Source organism: Mytilus trossulus, chromosome 11 (genome assembly GCF_036588685.1).
Source record: "Mytilus trossulus isolate FHL-02 chromosome 11, PNRI_Mtr1.1.1.hap1, whole genome shotgun sequence".
NCBI classification, from domain to species: Eukaryota; Metazoa; Mollusca; class Bivalvia; order Mytilida; family Mytilidae; genus Mytilus; species Mytilus trossulus.
In genome coordinates this window covers 70,713,446-70,738,466 of record NC_086383.1, presented here as the reverse complement: position 1 = coordinate 70,738,466, position 25,021 = coordinate 70,713,446, and the positions used below count along the sequence as shown (strand labels likewise).

The 25,021-nt window shown below is 32.4% G+C and overlaps 3 protein-coding genes across 3 annotated transcripts in view; 1 reads left to right on the top strand and 2 right to left on the bottom strand.

Moving 5' to 3' along the window:
* The window catches only part of LOC134691520 (prolyl endopeptidase-like), a 50,378-nt gene extending 48,814 nt beyond the window's left edge, over positions 1–1,564 (bottom strand). Inside the window, exon 1 of the mRNA XM_063552078.1 lies at positions 1,418–1,564. Coding sequence (XP_063408148.1) covers positions 1,418–1,483 — 66 coding nt within the window. The 5' untranslated portion in view covers positions 1,484–1,564. The remainder of the gene's footprint in view (positions 1–1,417) is intronic.
* A 67-nt stretch (positions 1,565–1,631) lies between these two features.
* LOC134691519 (uncharacterized) lies at positions 1,632–14,666 on the top strand. The gene is made up of 6 exons (XM_063552077.1): positions 1,632–1,796; positions 5,732–7,025; positions 7,847–8,048; positions 9,228–9,425; positions 10,638–10,765; positions 13,985–14,666. The coding sequence occupies exons 2-6, from the start codon at positions 5,862–5,864 to the stop codon at positions 14,615–14,617; spliced, it is 2,325 nt and encodes a 774-aa protein (XP_063408147.1). The 5' UTR covers positions 1,632–1,796; positions 5,732–5,861; the 3' UTR covers positions 14,618–14,666.
* Positions 14,667–21,509: 6,843 nt separating this feature from the next.
* LOC134690578 (BTB/POZ domain-containing protein 6-B-like) lies at positions 21,510–24,104 on the bottom strand. The gene is made up of 2 exons (XM_063550535.1): positions 23,824–24,104; positions 21,510–23,312 (listed from the first exon to the last, which is right to left on the bottom strand). The coding sequence occupies exons 1-2, from the start codon at positions 24,099–24,101 to the stop codon at positions 22,118–22,120; spliced, it is 1,473 nt and encodes a 490-aa protein (XP_063406605.1). The 5' UTR covers positions 24,102–24,104; the 3' UTR covers positions 21,510–22,117.
* Positions 24,105–25,021: the final 917 nt, after the last annotated feature.

Sequence of the window (25,021 nt, the reverse complement as noted above, 5' to 3'; positions counted from 1 at the left end):
TCCCTAAATACCTATGCTTTTTCCTACATTTTTTATAAAACTTTTGAATATCTATCATTACTTTTGTTAACGTTCAAATGCCACTTCATGGCATCAGGTCTGTTCGCATCTAGAACACTTTCGTACCCTACACGTTTGCACCTCCATGTTCACACCCAAGGTATGTTCGCACTCCACATGTTCGCGCCCAATTTCAGTTAAAATTCCAGTTGAATAATAGACAAATTTCGAGTTCAATGCATTTCCTTCAAAAAGTTTGGTTTTAGTGAACATCACTTGTGTGTCATGATATCTGTTTCAATGTTGAGCGAGTGGTTGAATAACTCTAGAGTTATATTGCACGAATAATTCGGCAAATCAAACTCTCATAATTCATAATTGGAAATTTGCACTGCTGTCATTAGGGAATTGTGTTTAGTTACCTTCGGAACAAACATTATTCTAGTTTACACTGCACAATGACGATCACTTAGACGCTTGATGAACGTTTATAGTGCAGGGATACAGGCGAGCCACTCTATCTGGTAAATGAAACCCACAAAGGCGCGTACAATTGATGAGTTTTCTCCGGTGACAGATGAACTCGAAAGTGGTCTATTGGAAAATCATTATTGTTGTTTTAAATTGCTTAGGTTTAAATACTGAATGTATTTATTTAGCTTGGTAAGAGTAAAACATTGAAGATTTTAAATGTAAAACACAAAAGATAATTGTTTTTAACAGCTTTGTCGCTTTGATCTGAAACATTGAAACAATAAAATAACCAAAACATGATAAAATTTATTCAACACACAAAAAAAAAGTAGTCAGAATCTCACTTTATTTTAAAACAAGTCAATGATCAGATGATTGAAACAAAGTTATAGCGATACACTAACCAAAACATGATTAAGAGTTATTCAACACAAAATAAAACATTGACAGAGTCTAACTTTATTTAGAAAGGATTTTAATTTTTTTAAACATTATACACTATCCAAAACTTAAATAATAATAATGCTGTCTCACTTTATAATGAGACAATGACAACAAATATACTTATAGAAATACACTTGCCAAAACACAACACCAATAAAAAGTGGGCGCGAACATGTAGTGGTCGAATGGACTTTAGTTGCGAACATGTAGGGTGCAAAAGTGAAAGGGGGCGAACATGAGTGGGTGCGAACGTGAATGGGCGCGAATGGACACGGATTCCCACTTCATCATTGCCCTAACAAATTTGGTACTTGCCTCCCTCCCAAAAGAAAGAAAGCTACATAAATTATAGAATAGAATAGAATAGAATAGAATATTTTTATTTTCCAAATTAGTATGAAAAGTTCATTTTTTCCATGAGAAATTTTCATTATTTTTTTATTTTTTCTGAAAATTAGACTGATGCGGAAATCTAGGTGGAATATTTGTAAAAGGAAACCTTAGTGCCGTGGTATTCATCAATCACTGAATCATCTCGACGGGATTTTGGGTATGAAAATTTCATTTTCGTGGAAACAAGACAACAACTTTCAGTACAGAACAAATTCAATGTAAAAATTGTTCCTTGTAATCAAGCTAAAAACTGGTGGTTTATCAAACGTTCTGGTGATAAAGAGTGTAAATGACTTTCGATGATTTTCAGCCTTTTCATAAAAGTCATAAAGCTGTCAGAAATGTTCCGAAAGAAAGAAAAAGGGATTGGAATGTAATTCATCAGCTGACAAAATATTGTAAACAATCGAATTATTTCAATGAAATGACAAAGAATGTGATCTGTTTTATTCAAGACAAAAGCTTTCCTTTACCACTAAACTAGGGTAAGCGCCGAAAGTGATCGAATAATTTTGTTTACGTGTGTACAATATTATACTGTTGTTTCGTCATGTTCATTGTTTATTTATGTACCCTTCATCAGTAACCAATGATTGTTGTTGATAAAATTAGAAATCTATTTAAAGAAAACTGTCATTTTCATATGAAGTGCTTGTTTTCTATTCATTAGTTCAGGATTCAATCGTACAGGTAAGGTATGACAGCTACAATATAATTTTAAAATATGAGGCAGGCATTAGTGAAAGGGGACGAAGTCTGTATGAATTGTTTGGTTTTTTTTAAATTTTAATTCAATCATTTTTTAACTTCAAAATCTGCTTAAAATGAAACTCAAATACCTTAACGTTTACAATTTTAGTTTTGACGTTATATAAGTTATGACGTCGTATTCAATGTAAACAAAGAATCACTACATGTATCAGGTAACGTTTTTTCATACATGTACATTGTATCAAAGAATTCTTAAAAATGAAATTGGTATTGTGTTCCTTCCGATACATGACAAACAAGAGCGAAAAAAGGAAGTAGATTTCTGTGCAAATGTGGGAAAAGAAAAAAGTCTGAATTGAATGAAAGTGAACAATTTTGAGTTCATATTAGTCATGTTCATGATGTAAGTAGAATGACTTTTTGGGGGAAAATTTTTGTTGCTTTTTTTTCTTTTTCTTCCTTAACAGGGGACTTCCTCTCCTTATAGTCTCCATAAACATGATAAAATTAAATTAAAACAAACAAAACCAAACAAAAAACAACAGCAAAATCTAAATAGTTCATCATCATAATTATTCCCTTTGCCATGCTTTGTATGATTCAATTCTTAAAATGAATGATACTATATACATTTTGTTGTAAGCTAGCTACAACATGTACAATGTAAAGTGATAATTTCTTCATCCTCTGATAAAACTACAGAAGAAGGCATTTGTTTTGTTAAATGCATGAATTATAATTTCAGATGTATTTATAATACACATGATACACATAAAACACGTTAAAAAGTTAAACATTTTCATGTCTTTTTGTTTGGGATAAAAACATAAATCAACTGAAAATAACTGTTGGTTGTTGTTTTTAAAAAAATGATAAAACAAAAATGTAAAAATTTTGACTAGTTTGAAGTTAATTATGTCAGTTATTTTGCACTTACATGTACATTTATCACACATTGCAAGTTACCAAGATCAAGATAAAAATACAGGGAGGGTTAGATTTTAAATTATATTTTCATACATGTACATTTTAAAAATTTAAACAAAAATTATGTTATCATTTTTGTTTAAAACATGAAATATAATTTTAGATAAAAAAAAGAGGGCCCGGGTGAAAAATAAAAGTGAATATTTCATTTAGACTACAATATTTTTTTTTTTTTAAAGTCAAGACATTTCAGATGTAATTGTTACTTTGTTATTTAGTCAGGACTTAAGGTCTTTGATTTCACCTACATTATATTAGTTTTATATACTTTCAACATGTTCAAAATAAAAGAAATCATGGTTCATAAAGTACAAAACAAAGGAGAGACATGTAAGTGACTGTGAGTGCACTCTTCACGCTCTTGTTATAGTTACAATGTATTTCCTATAACCATGATAACAATGTATTTCCTTCAATTTAATTTTCAATTAAACAGTACTCATGGTACTTCCTGGTATTTGCACCACAAGCCTGTTCAATACATGTACTACAGTACTACATGTATATACTAGTATTGATGTTGTTTTTTTACCAACCTTGGTACGCACACCTCCCATCATTTTTCCCATGACACATGCATGACATTACATGTACTAGTATTGATGTTGTTTTTTTGCCAACCTTGATATGCACACCTCCCATGACACATGCATGACATTACATGTACTAGTATTGATGTTGTTTTTTTGCCAACCTTCATTTACCTTGGTATGCACACCTCCCATGACACATGCATGACAATTTTTTGAAATACTAAGGCTTTTCTACCTCAGGCATAGATTACCTTAGCTGTATTTGGCAACACTTTTAGGAATTTTGGCGTATATACTAAATTTAGTCCTGGTATCTATGATGAGTTTATTTACATGTACATGATGTACAAAACTGTACTAGTATTGATGTTGTTTTTTTGCCAACCTTGGTACTTACAACTCCCATGACACATGCATGACATTACATGTACTAGTATTGATGTTGTATTTTTGCCGACCTTGGTACATATACCACCCATGACACCAGTGATATTGTTTGCCTTAAATTAGTGGAGAATAAAGGCTTTTTCCCCTGGAGAAAAATCCCAATTTAAAAAAAAAATGGCTTAAAATTATTCCCAAAAAGACAACTTTTTCCCCAAACAGTGCAGTCTTAGTAGTATTTGTGCATACATTCAAAAAGAAAAACACTCATTTAAACATTTTTGATGCCTAAAATGACTATATGTGCAGATTTGAGGGTCTATTTATGTATAATCACTGACAAAAAGGGGTCCTATTTCAAAGAAAAAGTTGACTCTTGAAAGGGGGTCTGTAAATTGAAGTTTCAGTCAAATTTGTGGTTTATTTTAAATTTCCCAATTTGATGAAAATGACGCATATTTTCCCAATAAAAAAGGGTAGAGGTAGTTTTGAAAAAAGCCAACAATATCACTGGACACATGCATGACATTGACATTCATTGGATGGATGGATAGATATGCAATACATACCCAATATATGTAACATGTGTATAAATAAAAAAAATAAAAAAATATATATATATATTTTGTTGAGTGTATTTCCTGTAGTATACATACATGTATATATTATATACATGTACATGTACAAAAAAAATGTATATACTACAGGAAATACACTCAACAAAATAGCAATATGTACTAATTCAATTCAATACTGTGGTGACATTTACTCAAGTGCAATGGGTTAGTGTATTTTCACTAGGCCACGCTTAAAAATATTTTGGTTTGCCCAAACCCTACCCAAAGGTTGAGACAGTGGGTAGGTAGGTAGGCATTTTCTTTTTTTTTTCAAAAAAAGAAATTGAAGTATCAGATGTTTGTTAGCCTTCATGCCTATTTGATTAAAAAAAACTTATTCAAATCAGGACAATAAAAGAATTTGAGTAGGCAGTAGGTAGCGTTTGGGCAAACAAACCTATTTTTTATTACATGTATATTATGGCCCTATAAAAAGACAAAAAAGAGGCATGAGAAGTTTGTGCGGAGAAATTTCAATATTAAAAAAAAAATCCCACACATTTGACTATATCATGTATATACATGATATATATGAGGTATACTTTAAATAACAAGTAATAATAGAATCTATCATTGTTAGCAATTCTATCTTCCCTAGCTTACACAATGTACTTGTAATTCTGATTGCCGATTTAATTATAAATTGACTTTGTCGTTTGATAATCCCAGAGGACTTACTAACATGACTTCAGAGGCATGTACTTGACGTAAATATATATCATAATATAATACTACTTATCTATATTAATGTACATGTATAACTTACATAAGCATGTAATAATAACATTTATAAGTGTAATTGTAAATCGTGATCAAGATGAAGATACATTTGTACATGTAACTATTTATTTTTACATGTAAACACTTGATTTCACAATTTAATATTTTCTTTGTACAAAAAAAAGTATATATATATATATATATACATGATATATATATAATTATCAATAAGAAATGGTGCATTTATTTCTAAAGCTACATTTACCTACTACAAATGTAAATGCACTTAAAATGCTTTGCCAATTCTAGACTGGCTCTTAAAATGTCTTATTGGATAAACTGAGTTACTGCCCCTTTACTTGAATTTTAGACTGGCTTGTATTTGACAAAAATATTGAAACATCATATACATGTATGTGTAGATTGTTGTTAACACACATTTACAAATGTTTACTCTTTTATTTTCAGTTACACACAGATAGGAATGGCTATATTCTGGTAGCATCAGGTAGTATCAGATAAAGAAACAGTCAGGGGATCTTACTAAAAACATGAGTGTGGACAGATAAAGAAACAGTCAGGGGATCTTACTAAAAACATGAGTGTGGACAGGACTCTGAGAAAATGCAGATTTCCAGGGAGGAAGTCAACAAAAACTGAAATTATAGAACCTAAAAATAAAACTCATGAAACTGGAGATAATAGTTCTGAAGAAATAGGTCAAATGATGACATACAAAGGACAAGGAGACACAGTTGTGACAGGTCAAATGATGACCTACAAAGGTCAAGGTGATTCTAGTGTGACACCTCAGGGCAGCAGAGGATCATATGAGACTGAACATGATAATTATATTTTTATCAAGTTTAAGAATGACAGTGATTTAAAACTTTCGGACAAGAGCCATTTTACTCTGCATCCTGACAATGAAGCCTCCTCCAGTAGTCATAGCGATGCAGGGAGGTATGACGATGAGATGATACCAGAAAACTTCATGGTCGATTCAGATGACGATGAGGACGATTCCAACATTGACGATTATGATGCCGAAGCTGAGGAATTCAATTATATTAATGATCACTTTAGAAATATCTTTGATCAAGATGATAGTATGATTCAGCAATTTCTAGAAGATATACAAGGACTAGATATGGATTTTGATGGTCCGATTCCTTGGCCGATGAGACAAATGCTTGATGGACAAAAACAGGATCCTCAATATCCATGTAGTAGTAAAATAAAAGGAAGTTGTGAAATCTGTCTGACAGAAAACATTGACACCAGAAAGAGGCTATGTTGTAGTGTACCTGTTTGTGAGAACTGTATGCAGGAATATGTAAAAAATGAAGTTGAACAAAGAAATGTCCGTTTACAATGTATTAACTGTGACTCTTATGTTCATAGAGATGAAATTCTGGCTTTGTTACCGACAGAATTGAAAGATAAATTTTACCGATTTTTAATCGAAGAAAATAAAGATCCCAATGTGAAAACTTGTCCTCGATGTTGTTTACTCCAAAACAAAAGTGACATTTTACCGACTTCATCACCTGAAACGTTGAAAAAGAAAAAGAAAAATTCAGCAGGAGGTCTAAAGGTCATTTGTTCACGATGCAGTTTAACCTGGTGCTATGATTGTCATGCTCCTTGGCATGAAGATGTCAAGTGCAAAGAGTTCAAAAAGGGGGACAAGCTGGTAAAGAACTGGGCTAAAGAGTTGAGTTATGGTCAAAAGAATGCTGTCAGATGTCCTAAATGTAAGGTAAGCTTGACCAGACCACTTAAGAATTGTGTTGTCTTTGGCCTGTTTGTTGGGTGTTTTTGTCACTTTAGATATAAAATATGTATAGAATTCAATTTTTATTAACCTCCAAATAATATTTTGATATTTATTTGGATATAATTACATTAGATGCATGGTTCATTATAATACATTATTCTGATTGGCTAACTTCACATCACATGTTATTCCGTAAGCAATTGCATCACTCAATAAAAATTATCATTCATGATGACACGAGGTCCCACAATAAAGTGCACAGGTGAATTAAACAAAAACTTGATAGAAATCTTATTTAAATGATCCTAGCTATAAAAAAAATGTAATTATAAGTATGGAATGCTTATTTTTGTAACTTTATAGGGCTTCCACGCTTCATACAAAATGTACTTCGGTCAACGCTTTTACACCCCAATAAATTTAAAAAAAGAAGCATTCAATTCTTAAATAAGTCATTTGAATATAAGTCATCAAGATAAGATAACAAGTAAGCATGCAAACATTCAGTTAACTTTACGAAAGAAATCTCATGGTTAATTATCATGTAACTTGTTTATTTTGGCTATCATGTTTATCGTTTATTATAGGTAATTATCCAGAAGATGAGTGGCTGTAGTCTCATAACCTGTAGGAATTGTTATTGATCATGTCTATCATGTTTATCATATTAATCATGTTTATTATAGGTATTTATCCAGAAGAAGAGTGGCTGTAGTCACATGACCTACAGGAATTGTTATTTATCATGTCTATCATGTTTATCATATTAATCATGTTTATCATATTAATCATGTTTATTATAGGTATTTATCCAGAAGAAGAGTGGCTGTAGTCACATGACCTGTAGGAATTGTAACACAAGTTTTTGTTACCGCTGTGGAGATCGGTACATACAGATGAAACTGATTGGTAAACACAGTGACAGATTTAGTCCGTTTGGATGTAAATATAACTTACTACCAGACAAGCCAATGGCTAGAAAGGCAGTCAGAGGGAGTGTCCTTGGTAGGTTAATATTTAGTACATTAATATAAAAGAAGGAAATGTGGTATAATTGTCAATAAAACAACTTTTCACCATAGCCAAAATTACCTGAATTTATGCAACTATAGGTCAAATGTCTCTTCAACAATGAGACAAATCTAGACTTTTTTATTTTGTCAGCTTTGAAAATTTATGACATCACAAAATCATAAAAAGATGAAAGCTACGAGAAAATCTGAAATATGATTTTTTTGGTTCATAATCAATCAATAATGAAAGTGAAATAATAATTCGCTTTTAGCAGCCGGTATGTTTCAATTTTGTCAAAATAAGATAAGAAACATTGATGATGAATTATTCATTTGCAAGTGAATAATTCAATCTCATTGAATCCATATTTATGTGAACTTCAATTTAACCGCTTTAAAAAATAAATAGCGCATGCATGGAGCGTGTTTTGGTTATTTAAAGGAAATGAATGTCAACATTGAAAGTGAAACAAAGGTAAATCATTTGATTGACTGAATCGATCCACAATAAATCATATGTATACAGATAAAAACGATGATAAATAGATAAAGGAAGATGTGTTATGAGTGCCAATGAGACAACTCTCCATCCAAATAACAATTTATAAAAGTAAACCATTATAGGTCAAGGTACGGCCTTTAACAAGGAGCCTTGGCTCACACCCAACAGCAATATATAAACATATATTTTTAATCTATGAAATTAAAAACACATAGAAAAATTTTATTGCAAGAATTAGCTTTATCTGTATAATCTATATTTATGTTTATATACCGTATATGGTCATCGAAGATTGACATGATAGTTAATTAGATGGCGTCTCTAGACTAAAATACACACAAAACGAACCTACATACTATCAATATCATGCTCTGTAAAATGTTTATTTTATACTTTTAATAGTGTGGATAAATGTTTTACATTATTATAAAACAAATATGAGAATTTAAGTCAAACGGGTGGATATGAATTTGACAGCTAGTACCCCTTTAACAACCTGATTTATCAAGTTAATGACAAAACAATAAAAACAAATTTCTGAGGAACTTATTGTATTAAAATAAGCTTATCATAAACTCTTATATTTTATACTTTAAGCACTGGATCAGCTATACTTAGTGTTTGGAATAATTTGTTGATGTAACAACAGTGTTTATTTTGCATTTCTAGGTGCAAAGATATTTGGAGGTGTTTTGCTTAGTGGTTTGATTGTGGCAGCCGCTGCAGTGTTTATAGGTGGCAGTGTCATCTTTGTGCCGACTTATTTTGGCGTCAAATATTACCACCATCGTAAGCGACAGAAATGGATCAGAAACCACAGAAAACAGAGAGAGGAACAAAACAGAGTCAGAACAAAGGCACAACTAGGTATGCATATGTTCTGAACCATATGAGTATTAGGATCATACACATATGGTGATGAGTCTGGTGACCATATAAGTATTATACTCCTTTGGTTGTTATAAGTTAATAACTTATGTGGTTCGCTATTGACCCCCTACGGATCCATAGAGAGTTTGTAAAATCCATAGGGGTTGACGCCAGAGGCCTAATCCACTATGGATTTTATTGACTGTCTATGGGTCTGTAGGGGGTTAGTAGGTAACTGTTTAACGAATTTATCGCACGCTGGACTTTTTCTGCTGCATTTTGTTGTAAAGTAAACAATAAAATAAAAACAACATTTATCGACAACGTCACCATTAACAGTAGACGTGACGTCATGGACCCCTATGAAATTTACTAACCCCTTAAGGTCTCATAGGGGGTCACCACCTGACGGCTTTAAACCAATCACAAACGTGATAATTTACCAGCGGTGCGATAAATTATATTAAAGAGCTGGACCATATGAGTATATAGACCATATATCTAAATTCTAGAACAGACATCTAATTCTCAGAACTAAATACAGCACAAGTTACTGTTTGAATGTCCTAATTGTTTACATATATTGTCTTAATTCACAACTTATAGTGGTAGAATCTGTTTCTATAATGATTTTTACACTTCCTTTTCAAAGATTTAAAGAAAGTTGTGTTCTTGATATATGTGACGTCATCAGCCATTGTCGCCCTTTTTTAGCTCACCTGGCCCAAGGGTCTATAGACTTGGCCATTGTCGGCCTTTTAAATTCACCTGGCCCAAAGGTCTATTGACTTTGTTTGAAACACATGTCTTAGTTTGTGATTAGATATAGGAAGATGTGGTGTGAGTGCATTTAAGGAAAACAATTAGTGGTAGGTCATTGTTAATTGCCAATTGGCATGCAGTAGTATAAGTGAATACATGTATTTGCATAACTTACCTGTTAAAATATTACTTTCTTAATTTCAACATTTACATTATCAAAATAACAGAAAGGCGAGACATACAAATGTATCTCTGTGTAAACAGTTTATTCTATAAAGATATTTATTAATAGTTTTTAAAACAAACAAAAAGTACTTTATTTAATTATTGTCCTTGTTACCTAGGGTAAATTATGTGCAAAGCAGAAGACAATGAAACTCTTTACTTTTATATTTTTTTATTATCATTAAGTCTTAATTAATTACTTTCTTTTGTACAAAACAATAGCTGCAAGAAAAACAGAAACGAGAGATGTAGAAATAGGAATTCCTTATACAGATCACAGTGACACCATGACCTCTACCGAGAGCAGCTCTTCTAGTGGTCGCCATGGTTCCACAGAGGTCAAAGTTTGGGTAAGTCAACAATTGCACAATAAGGAGATGAGGTATAAAAAAAGAAGATGTGGTATAATTGCCAATGAGACAACTCTTCACAAGAGGTCAAATGATACAGCAATTAACAACTATAGGTCAATGTATAGGGGGAGGGTTGAGATCTCACAAACATTGTTTAACCCTGCCGCATGTTTGCACCTGTCCCAAGTCAGGAGCCTCTGGTCTTTGTTAGTCTTGTATTATTTTAACAGAAGACAGGAACAAGTACTTCTAAGATCTAACTCTTTTGCTACATGTAGTTGTAAACAAGTAAAAAAGTTGTTATGGTCAATAATAAACAATTGATAATACGGTATAAGTGATAGACTAGGAAATACGTCAGTTCCAAGATAGTTTGTTTTAATGTGTTCTTTTTTATTTCCCATACTATTCTATTTTGGTTGTGATGGATTGTAGAAATCCATTATATAACAGAACCTATTTGATAAAATGAACCCCTATCAACATTTTCATTATGATGTGTTTTGAGTTATTTCTCTTGGCAGCCATTTTGAAGGTAGATGGTTGATTTAATTATTTGAATAGCTATCATCAATGGCATCATGTTGTAGAAACAAGTCTGATGAGAGATCCTTACTAGATTTTAGTGATGAATTAAACAAGGCTTAAAGTCATATGAAACCTCAAATTTATAAGAAAATGATGCATAATATGCGGAATCCCCAGGCGGGTAATACTTTGCATTGCATATATATGTGTTTTATGACAAAATGGATAGTTTTAATTTTTAAACTTATGTATACTTTTTTCTGAAGAAAATTCTTTTATTTGTCCAGATTTAGAAGGATTTTACTTTTTTTTTAAATTGCTAGCTTCCAGGAAGCAATTTGCAGACACGTTTTCAATACACCTTATCGCTATTTGTCCGCCATTAATGGATATTACACAGGTTCCCGTAAAATTTTGACGTCATAAAACAAAATATATGACGCCACTATGGAAAAGTGATATTGTATGCGTCAAAAGGTCAAGCGGCCAGATCAGCCAGCTAGGCTAATAGCAATAAGGTGTATATACAAGTTACCTTAGTGTGACCCTTCTCGTAAAAGTCCTGTGATCCCAATATGCATGTATCTGTCACTGAAATAAATTATTATCTTATTGTACATGTTATAAATGTTCTCAATATCAATGCTTCTTTGTTGATTGTTTACTATAAGGAGACAATCGGTAAACTACAGTTAATGAGCTGTCATATTTTCACTTTTAACAGACAGAGAGAAAAGAAAAATTGACGATTATACAATATGTTTGCGTAAACGATAAAATTATGTAAAGAAGACTAGGTTTATGATATGTACATAAAATTGAGAAAAGAAATGGTGAATATGTCAAAGCGACAACCACCCGACCATAGAGACAACAGCGAAAGGCAACCAATGGGTCTTCAATGTAGCAAGAAATCCCACACCGTAGGTGGCCTTCAGCTGGCCCCTAAAAAGATGCATACTAGTACAGTGATAATGGACGTCATACTAAACTCCGAATTATACACAAGAAACTAAAATTTAAAATCATACAAGACTAACTAAGGCCAGGGGGTCCTGATTTGGGACAGGCGCAATATAATACATTGGTTCAAGAATTGGATAAACATTATTTTTCACCAGTCACTTGTTTCATATGACTTTAAACAAATTTTAATTGTAAAAAAAATAACATTTTATTTAAGTCTAGCTTTCAGTAAAACAAGTAAAATTTGGCAGATTTTTAAAGGAATTTGGATGATAGACCTAATCATAGCAACAAAAGGGATATAACTCTTGCTTAAATTGCTGGAAAACTAATTATAGAAAACAATTATGGCCCGCTGAGGAGTTGATTAACGAAAATTGTCAACTCGAGTAAGGTTGACAATTTTGGATGAATACTGATTCCATGTTTTTCAATGAAAAGAAAAATAATGCAACAGAAAAAATATTTTTTGTGTCTTGACATTTCATGTATGTACAATAAAGGTAGACTCTTTCTGTGATATATAGATGGCCCTGAAAATGGCCATTTAAAAGCTATATCGTTCTAACTAGATGAATTTCCAATGCTTGTTTGTTGATAGGCTCCTGCAACGTAGACGTTGCCATGTTGTTTATTTACAACTGTGACATAATTTTCATGGGAGATAACTCTTGTACAAATCAAGAAACTCAAAAGGTTATTAGCCTGTGAATAATAGGGTTATTCACCACTGGTGTAAATTTTTAGGGTTGTTTGTCCTTACTTGCAATTAAATTAAAATTAACTAAATTATTCCATGTCACGTGATAATGTTTTACCCAAAAGAATTGTTTGAAATATAAAGATAAGATAAGATAAGATATTTTTTTTAGATATTTTTTATTTCCAATTATGGGCCCCAAAGGGCATAAACATTACAACATCAATAATTTTTTCATAATACAATACAAACAATGAGATAAAAAAAAAAAAGTTAAACGAGAACTATTTAAGTTCTTAAAGAATACATAGATAAAGAATCTATAGTATGTTTTTTTTTTTAATACTAATGCATTTTATTGCAAGTGTGGTTGATATAGATAACAAACAAGCAGCCCAAAAAGAAAAAAAGAAAAATAGATATCCACATATGTATAGTACACAAAAAGTTGGATCAATTAAATATATAATAATTAGCCAAAAAGAAAGTAGAAATTAACAATGTCCATGACTCATCCTGTGTCAGCAGCAAATAGGAAAGCATTATGGTTTCCTAAAGGCAGCTGACACCAGGGGGCGATACCTTATGGGCCATAGGCATGTAAAATGTGTGTAAATGTCTCTTTCCTACCTGTATCAAAAGCAAACAAGGAAGCATCATAGGTAACTTGAATGCAGTTGATACCAGGGGACGATGCCTCAAGGATATAAGAGAACATTTGAATAAATAATATATCTTAACAATTATTTTTTTTTTTTAATCGGCTAGTATGTTAGTGATATTCAGATGAATATAATTTTCTATGTCCAATCAAATGTATATACACACATAGATTTCCTTTAACTAATCTTCACTAAGGAAGATGTTTGTATATAAAATTACATATTATTTTAAGTAACTCAACATTTTCTACACTAAATAACCAGATAATTTTGCTTTGACTGTTCATATGATTAAAATAAGAATTATATTATGTAAGGTATTAAAATATCAAACTAACATTCAAATGATTATTTTTGCAGGTCCATTCTGAGAATGAAGAGAAACCATTAGATGTTGTTAAGTACAAATCTCAAGAACAGCAGACGACATCTAGTATCCATGACAACACAGTAACAACTGCTGAAGTGACAATGGAAGATGATTTGGTGGTGCTCCATGTTAAAACAACAAGTAAAATAACATCAGGAGAAGGTGATCAGTCTGAACAGGAAGTAGATGGCAGCACTGATCAAAACTTTGTTGATGAGAAAAGTTTGTTTGAAAATTCCAATGATACAAAGGAACATAAAGTTGTAACTGAGATAAATGTGGACACACAAGGATGTTTTGTCAAAATTCTTGGTAAACTTCCTGTCAAATGGGAAAAAGAAGAAGAAAAAGATGTTAAACTGAAAGAAAATGGAGGTTCTGTTAAACCTGCTATTGTGAAAGAAAAGAGAAGAAGAATAGGTACAAGGAGAGCGAAAAATCTGGATCATCTAAACGTTTCAGATTCTGACAAAGTAGAGAAGTGTGAGAAAGCAGATGATCATGAACCGAGTAATGATACAAGTGACGATATATCTGAAATCCAACAAGTTAAAAAAATCTGTGATCAAATGGACCCATATTATGGATTGGTTTCCATGGAAACCTGTGATACTGGATTCTAGTAGTTGTCTTTTCTGATGTCTATTTGATTATGCAGAGATTGTGTTTTATCATGATCATATAAAATGTTGTTTTCTATAATATCAGCTAGTCATTCATTGTTTCTTTGTTGAAGATATAACATAAATATATGTATTGCAGATAAAGAAGGTGAAAATATTTTCGGATAGATAAAGTTTAAACGCATTACTTTGAAAAATAAAATTAGTGGTTTTTTTTCCTCATTTACATTCACATAAAATACAACAAAGTCTTACAAAACTTTCATGATTAAATAAAATGTGCCCTCTGCTATTTGTAATTACTGCCATTGCTAATTTATTCTGAACTTCATGTTGCATTAACTTTTGATAAGAGAGGTACTGTAGTTAAAAGTAGTCTTTATAAATTAATACTCCACAATGCTAGACTATACAACTATATCATTACGTTTACATTTATATCTTGTATAATTGCCTCTGTTGTTTTAGGCAGGTCAAAACATGTCTCAAATATTTGTTATTAGTTTTCATAATATTAGCGTTCAATAAGAGTTCAAACTTTTTATCTCAAGACAATAACTCTACAATGCACTCATATTTCATCTAAGGACAATGTTTCCGTACATATTTAAGTAGCCAGGTGTGACTGTGAAGGTGATTTTAAAAATAGAAAGCTGTGTGGGCACTGTTATTAAAGAAAAGTTGAATGATAAATTTTCTTATTGACATAAAAGTAGATGGCCCATACTGTGACCAACCAGGTTATTTCAAGGACTTCTTACATCTTAAGAAAGCTATATTCACATCCAATTGTTTTTGAGCATGTACATGATATATAATGAACTCGTAAATGTATCTAAATTTTATAACGAATATTTAATTATGTGCAATTTTTTACTTTAACTGATATTATATATTTGTTTATGCCATGTTGGCTGTGAGGTTTGTTTTGTTGTAGTTTGATGTGATTTGATAAGTTATTGCACCTGTGAGTGTCATGATTTATGTTTACTGTGGATTCATTTATTTTGGTGGGTACCAATTTTTGTGGATTGAGGAAAACTTGGCATGTTCATGGATATTTTATTTAGTTTTTTTCCAAAAAGTCTGCATTTAATCATACAGTAATTCGTTGTTTCCCTGTACAAACAAAATCCATGAAAGTTGGTGTCCAACTAAAAGTAATGAATCCACAGTAAGTTATGATAAGTGTAATGTTTTTTAGTTCTGGCTGGTTAGCTATATCTCAATCTTTCTTTTACCTATGTTAAAGAGTACACATTTTCTGGCTTCTTAGCTATATCTAAATCTTTCTTTTACCTATTTTTAAGAGTACACATTTTCTGGCTGGTTAGCTATATCTAAATCTTTCTTTTACCTATGTTTAAGAGTACACATTTTCTGGCTGGTTAGCTATATCTAAATCTTTCTTTTACCTATGATTAAGAGTACACATTTTCTTGTGTTTTTCAGTAGAACACTATACACACAATACGCATGTGTAGTGGTGTGTACAGTCTTCGGATTCAATCCATGACCATATCAAGCAATGTATGTCCCACTGTACAAAGGGAAATAACTCAATCACAATATTGTTAATAGTTTCTTTGCTTTTAAAATACAGCTTCCAAAGTTTGAAGTTCAAAATGTAAATTAAAAACAATCATTACCCCGTCAGATTCTGAAGGGTATTTTATTATTTGATAATTTATAATAAATTCTAATAATAGTACATTGTACTGTAAATTCAGAAATTATTGCGAGATTTTATTATTGCGAAAAATACGAGAGTTGTAAAAGCAATAATTTAAAATCACATTTTGAAATATTTTATATGCATATATGAATTAAACAGAATTTTTCTCAAAATCTAAAAATTACAAAATGGCAATAAAAAATGTACGCAATAATTTCTGAATTTACAGTAGTTAATGCAAAGTAATTATGTCTGTCATATCATCGTAATTATGTTATGTCTTTAATCCTTCTCAAGAATAAATTTCTTATAAACTAACATTAAATATACGGAAGGCATTCATGATCTTGACAATGTGTTGGCGTAAAATTAATTCTTGTACAGCAAGGGAAATTAAAAAAATCACTTCTATATGTTGTTAACCAATTTTCAAAGTGGCTTCGGTTGGTACCATATAAAAATTAGAAGATGTGGTATAATTGCCAATGATTTATCCACTAGAGACCAAAAGACAACTATAGGTCCCGTACAACAATGAGCAATACCCTTAATGCATAGTCAGTTATTATTGGCTCTGAAATATCAAATGTAAATCAATTCAAACAAGAAAATTAGCAACCTGATTAATTTAAAAAAAAATAAAAAAATACAAATATGATATACAGCCAACAAACAACAACCACTGAATAACAGGCTCCTGACTTGGGACAGGCTCATACAGAATGTTGGAAGGTTAAACATGTTCGTTTCGATTGTACTTGTAAGAATTATTTGATGGGGGCTGGGGAACAATTAATTATGAGTTATCTGCCCTTAACCAAGAAAATTATTGAAATATGAAATAAACCCTAACTAAGCTTTGATGAGATAGTCATAATTAGCCAACATAGATATTGGATTATTTTCATGTTTTGTTTTTATGATTTTGGTCATAAAAAGTCAGTTAAATGATTATTTAGGGTAAATTTTTGGGGTAAAATGTTTTCGTCTCGACTTTAGAGTAGCAAATACCCAGTAGTATGTATTGTTAGTCAATGTTTTGTGATAACAATTATTGACTTACTGTAATTATTTATCTTATACCACGGTATAAGTTTTAAGTTTTGTTTCTTGAAGAAATTGATCTGTTGATACTGTAAATTTAGAAATTATTGCAAGGTTTTTATCATTGCAAAAAATACGACAAGGTTTATAATTGCAATAATTCAAACTCCCATATGAAAGTTTTATATGAATTGAACAGGAGTTTTCTCAATTTCTCAAAAATTAGAATCATGTTTTAGTCTAAAATGACAAAATCGCAATAATAACTGCAAGCAATAATTTCTGAATTTACAGTAGTCATGGTAGTTTGAGGAATAAGAAAGATTCTCATGCTATAATATTGTTAAGAGATTATGCATAAAAATGCAATCATTCTAATTTATATATGTCACTTTTGTCTTTCATATTTTGCACATGTTCATATCTCATTGTAATTAACTGCCAAATTATAATGTCTGTTTATCAGAATTGTTTTACCAATCTATACCCTTGTATTTTAAAGAGTCATGAATGTTTAGATTCTTCTGGTACTGTGGATTCATTTATTTTCATTGGTACCAATTTTCGTGGATTTAGAAAAACTTGCATATTCGTGGATATTTATTTTTCGTGGTTTTGCTGAAGTCTGCATTCAAACCTATAGAAAAATTATCATTCGTTGAATATTGAATTTCGTGGTTTGACTGTGCCCACAAAATCCACGAAAATTGGTATCCAACGAATAATAATGAATCCACAGTAGTTTAATTGGGGTCTAAACACATTGGTCAAGTCAAATTGGAACGAGCAGGAAATGTGTATTAAATCAACTTTATTGAACTCTTAAGGTGGTACCTAACACTACAGGGAGATAACTCCGTAAAGTCGTCTAAACGTTTTAATTACGTTGTGTTGTAAAGGGAATTTCAAGCTTCTCCATGATCAAAATTGGTATTTGTCAAACTGCTATATAACCAGTGTAATTTTTCTGACGAAACGGTTGGTTCAAAATTTTTACAATTTTTATATTTTTGTTAAAGGGTCAAAGTAAATACATTGTCAAAATTTAATGAATATTAAACGAGCCAAATTAATTTTAGTGAAAGTGTTGGGTACCACCTTAAAGAGGTCCTGGATGGGGATCTGTGTTTTATTTCTTAATTGTTCAGACCATTTTCCCCCTAATTATTTATGTTTCCCATTGTTCTCTATTCTTTATTATCTAGTTCCTCTTTTTTTCTTCATCTTTTTGCTATGTTTTCTGCATGTTTTGTCCTTTATTTTCAAGCTCTATTCTGTAAAACCCCATCCAGACCTTCAAAAAACACATTAGTTTCTTGAAAGTAAAACTTGCATTTATTAAAAATGAAATTTAATGATTAGTAAACTGCTACATCCCATCTTTATTGTTAAATAATTCCCAGGCAATCATCACTTTTGTAATATAGTTAAAAGCAACTCTATGGAATCCTCCATTGCTTTTAATTCCTATAATTCCCCTTATGCAAATTTGAGTGTTGAATCTAATTGTATACCTAATGTTACTAATCAACTGATAATCATAAAACGAGTTGAAAAGAAAAGTTTGTTTATTTTTTATTTGTCTTAGTATTGTAAATTCAGAAATTATTATTCCTCCTGAAGGTTGGAGGTTAAAGTTTTTGGTCCAGGAAGTTTTTGATGAAGTTGAAGTCCAAGCATATTGACAGTGGCGGATCCAGAAATTTTCATAAGTGGGGGCCCACGTCACGCTTCAGTGATTCCCTTGTTACCCATTCGTTTGATGTGTTTGGACTTTTGATTTTGCCTTTTGATTTTTGATTTTCCTTTTTGAATTTTCCTCGGAGTTCGGTATTTTTGTGTTTTTACTTTCCCTATATAAGCTACCAATTTTTTTCCCAAAAAGGAGGGGCGCCTCTGATTGAAACTGAGTTTTTACCACAATTTCAAGGTCAACTGATCTAGAAAATGATAGTGTGAGTGGGGACTCCTTGATCTATGGACTATAAAAGAAAAACAAAGGGTATCCATCCATGACATAAAATCAGTACATGCTTTTCGTTTGTTTATATGTTTCATATTTGTGTTTCATTCATTTTTATGTCCCATTTATGGGCATTATGTTTTCTGGTCTGTGGTACAGTTCGTCCATCTGTCCGTCCATCCGTCCGTTCATCAAATTAAAGAATTTTTGTCAAGGTAGTTTTTGATGGAGTTGAAGTCCAATCAACTTGAAACTTAGTAGACATATTCATTACGATATGATCTTTCTACTTTTGATGCCAAATTAGCGTTTTTCCTCCATTTTCACAGTTCAATGGTAAAGCTGATGGAGCATCCATGTACTCGGGACAAATTCTTGTTAGTACCTATACATAAATTAGGCTGTAAGTTTTCTCGTTTGAATTGTTTTACATTGTCATTTCAAGGCCTTTTATAGCTGATTATGTGGTATGGGCTTTGCTTATTGTTGAAGGCTGTACAGTAACCTATAGTTGTTAATTTATGTGTTATTTTGGTCTCTTGTGGAGAATTGTCTCATTGGTATTCATACCACATCTTTTTTTAGCTCACCTTTCCCAAAGGCGTTTAATGTTAACTTTTTACATTTTAAACTTCTCGAGAACTAATTAATGGAATGGAATATAACATGGCATGAATGTTCCTTATGAGGTGCTGACCAAGTGTTTTTACTTTGTAGCCAATCCATCATCCAAGATGGCCACCAGCGGGGGACTTAGTTGAACATAGGACCCTATGGGAAATGTATACAAAAGTCTTCTTCTAGAGAACCATTGAATGGAATGAAACATGACACAGCATGCATGTTTCTTATGGAGTGTTGTCCAAGTGTTGTTATTTTGAAGCAGATCCATCATCCAAGATGGCCGCCAGTTGAGGACTTAGTTTAACATAGTGTTATACATCTGTATGTTGAATCCGTACTTTCCAGAACTGTTGTATTGTCTTAACCATGATTATCTCGATGATAACATGTATCAGCCTCTTTTGGTGTTTGAATCCAAATTTAAAGGATAATATATGAAAGCTTTTCGTTTTATTTACAATATATATACTTGTCATTAGTTCCCCAAACCTAAGTAAGGTAAATCACATTAGGACCCTATGGGAAATACAAACAAATGTCTTCTTTAAGATGACCACTTAATAGAATGAAACCAAACATAGCATGAATGTTTCTTATTTTAGGTGCCGACCAAGTGTTGTTACTTTTTAGCCGATCCATCATCCAAAATGGCCGCCAACAGTGGACTTTGTTTAACATAGGACCCTATGGGAAATGCATACAATTAGAGAACTATTGAATGGAATGAAACAAAACATAGCATGCATTTTCTTCATTAGGGGCTGACCAAAAGTTGTAAATTTGTAGCTGATGTATCATCCAAGATGGCTGCCAGCGTGGGACTTAGTTAAACATAGGACCCTTTGAGAATTACATATATACTTTTAGAGAACAACAAAATGGAATGCAATATTAAACCAAATTTGGCCTCAATAATTATTTAAGTATCAGTTATGATTTTTGCCTTTTTTAATAAAATGACAAAAAAACAAGTAGAGTCAAATGAGCGACACAGGCTCTTGCAAGCTCTAGTTTTATATATAGCAAAGAAACACACAAAAAAGAAGCATAGGACGCCTGCACATATTGTAGTGTAGTAATATCTGTATAATGTACGATGGCGTTCGGCAATCCTCGGTAGAATCCTCTTTGGGTACGAAATCGGCTGAGTTGAGACGATTGGGACGAGGTTTGATGAGGGTACGAAATCGGCTGAGTTGAGACGAATGCTACAATGTCTCGCGAAGTGCCGAGAGTCAGTCGCGGGGAGGAACTGGAATATTGGAGTTGAACTTATAACATCTTAAATATAAATCATGGTAAAAGATCAGCATGTATGTACTGGTAGATTCCTCCGTTATTCGGACCACCCCTCGAGAGCTGCGGGGGTACAGTGGGATCCGTGTACAGCTATTGTTGTGTATATTGTATGAAAACTACGACGCATAAACATTCAGTGTGAATCTTTTGTATTAGCTTTCATCAACATTAGTAGTGTTAAGTTATCATCACACAGGTCGTGAGTTTAGTTTTCATCATAATTAACACCGTAATAGTAATGAGTTTAGTTTTTTTATATGAACACCGTTTCAGTAATGTGTTTAGTTTTTCTCAACATGAACAACATTACAATGGTGTGTTTAGTTTTCATCATTAACACCGTTAGAGTAATGTGTTCAGTTTTCATCAACATTAACATCGTTACAATGCTGTGTTTAGTTTTTATCATTAACATCGTTACAGTAATTTGTTAAATTTTCTCAACATTACCACCGTTAAAATGTTGTGTTTAGTTTTCATCACTAACACCGTTACAGTAATGTGTTTAGTTTTCATCAATATTAACACTGTTACAATAATGTGTTTAGTTTTCATAATTAACACTGTTACAATAATGTGTTTAGTTGTTTTTTATATGAACACCGTTTCAGTAATGTGTTTAGTTTTTCTCAACACGAACAACATTACAATGTTGTGTTTAGTTTTCATTTTTAACACCGTTACAGTAATGTGTTCAGTTTTCATCAACATTAACATCGTTACATTGATTTGTTTAGTTTCCTAAACATTAACACCGTTTATACAGTGATGGGTTTAGTTTTCATCAACATTAAAACCGTTACAGTGATGTGTTTAGTTTTCCTCAACATTAACACCGTTACAGTGATGTGTTTAGTTTTCATCAACATTAACACCGTTACAAAAAAGGTTGTGTTTAGTTTTCATCAACATTAACAGTTTGGCATGACTGTGTTAAGGATTCGACACTACTGTCAAGACTGGACTGTGGTACCTTCTCAAACGAAATAGTGTGGATTAAATGCTGTCCCATGAATGAAATATCGACTTGAGTGTCGCAGACCGAGAGCGACTTGAGAGGTGCACGCTGCGTCATGCGATTTCCGTACCGTGACGATATCATGTTGATTTTTTTATACGGTGGACTGTGTAGTATACCACAATTATGACATATCCTGGTCACGGAAATTTTCAACCTATTTTCAGGATAAACACTGAGAATGTAGTCCAACCGTATATTACCTCCCTTTAGAGGATAATTATTCCCTTGATGGATAATTTTCGGTGGCTCGACGATCGTGTTTTTGACCACTACAGATACACTGTTATGTAAGCAATCATTAGAAACGTCGTAGTCAATGTTTGACTGACCAGACATGAACTCGGGGATAGGGAGGAGTGTGATCTGTCGTATTCTCAACGGAACTTTGGTCGTTATATTCAACGTCTCAAAACAGAACGATTCTATTGTCTTTTGTCCAACATGGCTTGCAAGAAGATCGTTCACATCGAGGGAAAAGGGAAGTAATCCATCACGTGGTTCACAAGAGAATAACGCGGGAATTTCAATGTGTTCTTCGTCTTTCAGTGTGAAGTATTTGTAAAACATCAATTGTTCTTCAGCCGTTAGAAGTCCACTTTTTACAACAACCTTGGAATATTCGTCCAAGGTCAAAAGGGGAATGCGAATCAAGTACAATAGGTCACCCAAAATTTTGCGTTGATTTTCACAACTGCATTCCAAATTTTGCATTTTGCATTGATTTTTGGCCCATTTAACAATAGCATGGAAAATGTCTATTTCATTTGCTTTAAGTCTTTCACTTTTCAAAACAGTCCATATATTTTCTCTAACTAAAGTATCGAAGCCTTCTGTGCCAAAAACTTCTTTTGCGTTGATCTCAATACAAAGTAACGCCATGTTTGCTAATTCATCCATCCCGAAAAACGTTGCCTGGTTGTAGATGACGCATGCGTTGTCAACGTCAATAGCACATTCCAAATATCGTTCACATTGTTTTGCTAGATCAGTTAGAGCGTACTTTGTCGCTGCATGTAACATAGGTGTCACATTGTTCCCATCAAGATGTACCCTGTCGGTATAGATGTATCTAAAATATATAACAAAAAAAAATCAGCGGCTATGTGATTAGGTACCGATCATTCATCATTTGAGAAGATGGGTGTTCTCGGGACAAACTATAGGGGTTGTGGTTCTCGGGACAAATTATATCGTGTGGTTCTCCAGGACCAGTTAAAGCTTTATATGTTACAGTTTTCCTAACTTTTAATGGAAACAAACATATATTTAAAATCAAATAATTTATTTTGAAATCAAATAAGTAGAGCAGCCTCTGCAAACCCTATACCGAATCACATGAAATCACTCGCCATTTTGTAATGGTTCCTGTTGCTCAGTATTAAATTTTCTATACAGATCTATACAGTGGTTTGTAATCAATCTGGCAACCCGATATTTAAAACAGGTTGATCAGCCAAGAGAAAATTATAGTTGATTCGATACTAAATAAGTTTTAGAACAGATAAAGACGGTAAAGATCACTTACTGGTGTGATATATCCGCTACCTACGAAAGAATTAAGATAATCTAGGTTTCCTTACCTCATTAGAGCAGTAAAAATCTCCAAAGGAACATCAGTGACAGATATCTCTGGACTTTTCTCTGGCAAATTTCCAAAAAACATGGCTTTAAAAACAGAACTCCGAACTGCAAGGACAAACTTATGAGCAGGAAGTCGTTGGTTGGATTCCGCGGGGAACGTAAAGATGACGTCAGACATGTCAGCAGAACAGCACAATAGAGACAGACTTTCGTTCATTGATTTACACTCTTGTGGACACAGGCAGTCATCTGTGGTTGTTGTTTCTGCCGTCGCCATTATTTTTTTGAGAGGACAACTCTATAATTAAAATAAATCTTAATTCACTATATTAGAAATCAGTAACGATGAAAAATGTAGGAAATTTTGATTGTAAAACAAGTATCTAAAGTTTCTGGTAAGATACCTTTTGTGCGGATTGATCATGTTGCTAAGTATGTTAATTTTTTGCCGCACAAAAACATATTTTAATTAATAAATATAAGAAGATGTTGTATGTGGGACAATTCTCCATCCAAGACACTTTGTAAAAGTAAACCATTAGTATAGGTCAAAGTACCGTCTTCAAAACGGAGCCGTGGCTCACACTGAAAAGCTATCTATAAAGGTCCCCCCCCCCCAAAAAAAATGACTAGTGTTTTGACGGTACCAATTTTTTAATCCTTATCTGAAACAATAGATAGAAAGACACACTATAAAATATCAATTAAAATGTGTATATCAACATGTGCACTTTAAAAAATAATCTGCATTTAATATTGCAGAATATTCATTTCCGTCCATTTTCAAAATCCTCCTCCACCTAAAAAGTGACGCCATCTAAATAAAAATTCAATTGATGGTTTTTTTTTTGTGATAAGCAGTGTGTATAAATTTCATAATATTTGGTTGAGGCAGTTAGAGAACGGAAACCAATTTTGGGAAATAATGGCGGACGGACGGACGGACAGAGGGTCAAAAATAGCACTTAGTGTCCAAAAATTTAAGACGATAAACACAAATTGAATGGTGAAAAATAATAAATAGAACATAAGGATATAAAGATGAAAAAAGAATATGGAAAACTGGTAAAAAAGTTAAAGAAATTAATTACCCCCTCCCAGACCACCGTGCTGGGACCTACCAAATAAATACAAGATGTTACAACATATATCTTACTAACCAGAGAAATATAAGAGTATAAAGTATCCTATCGGCTA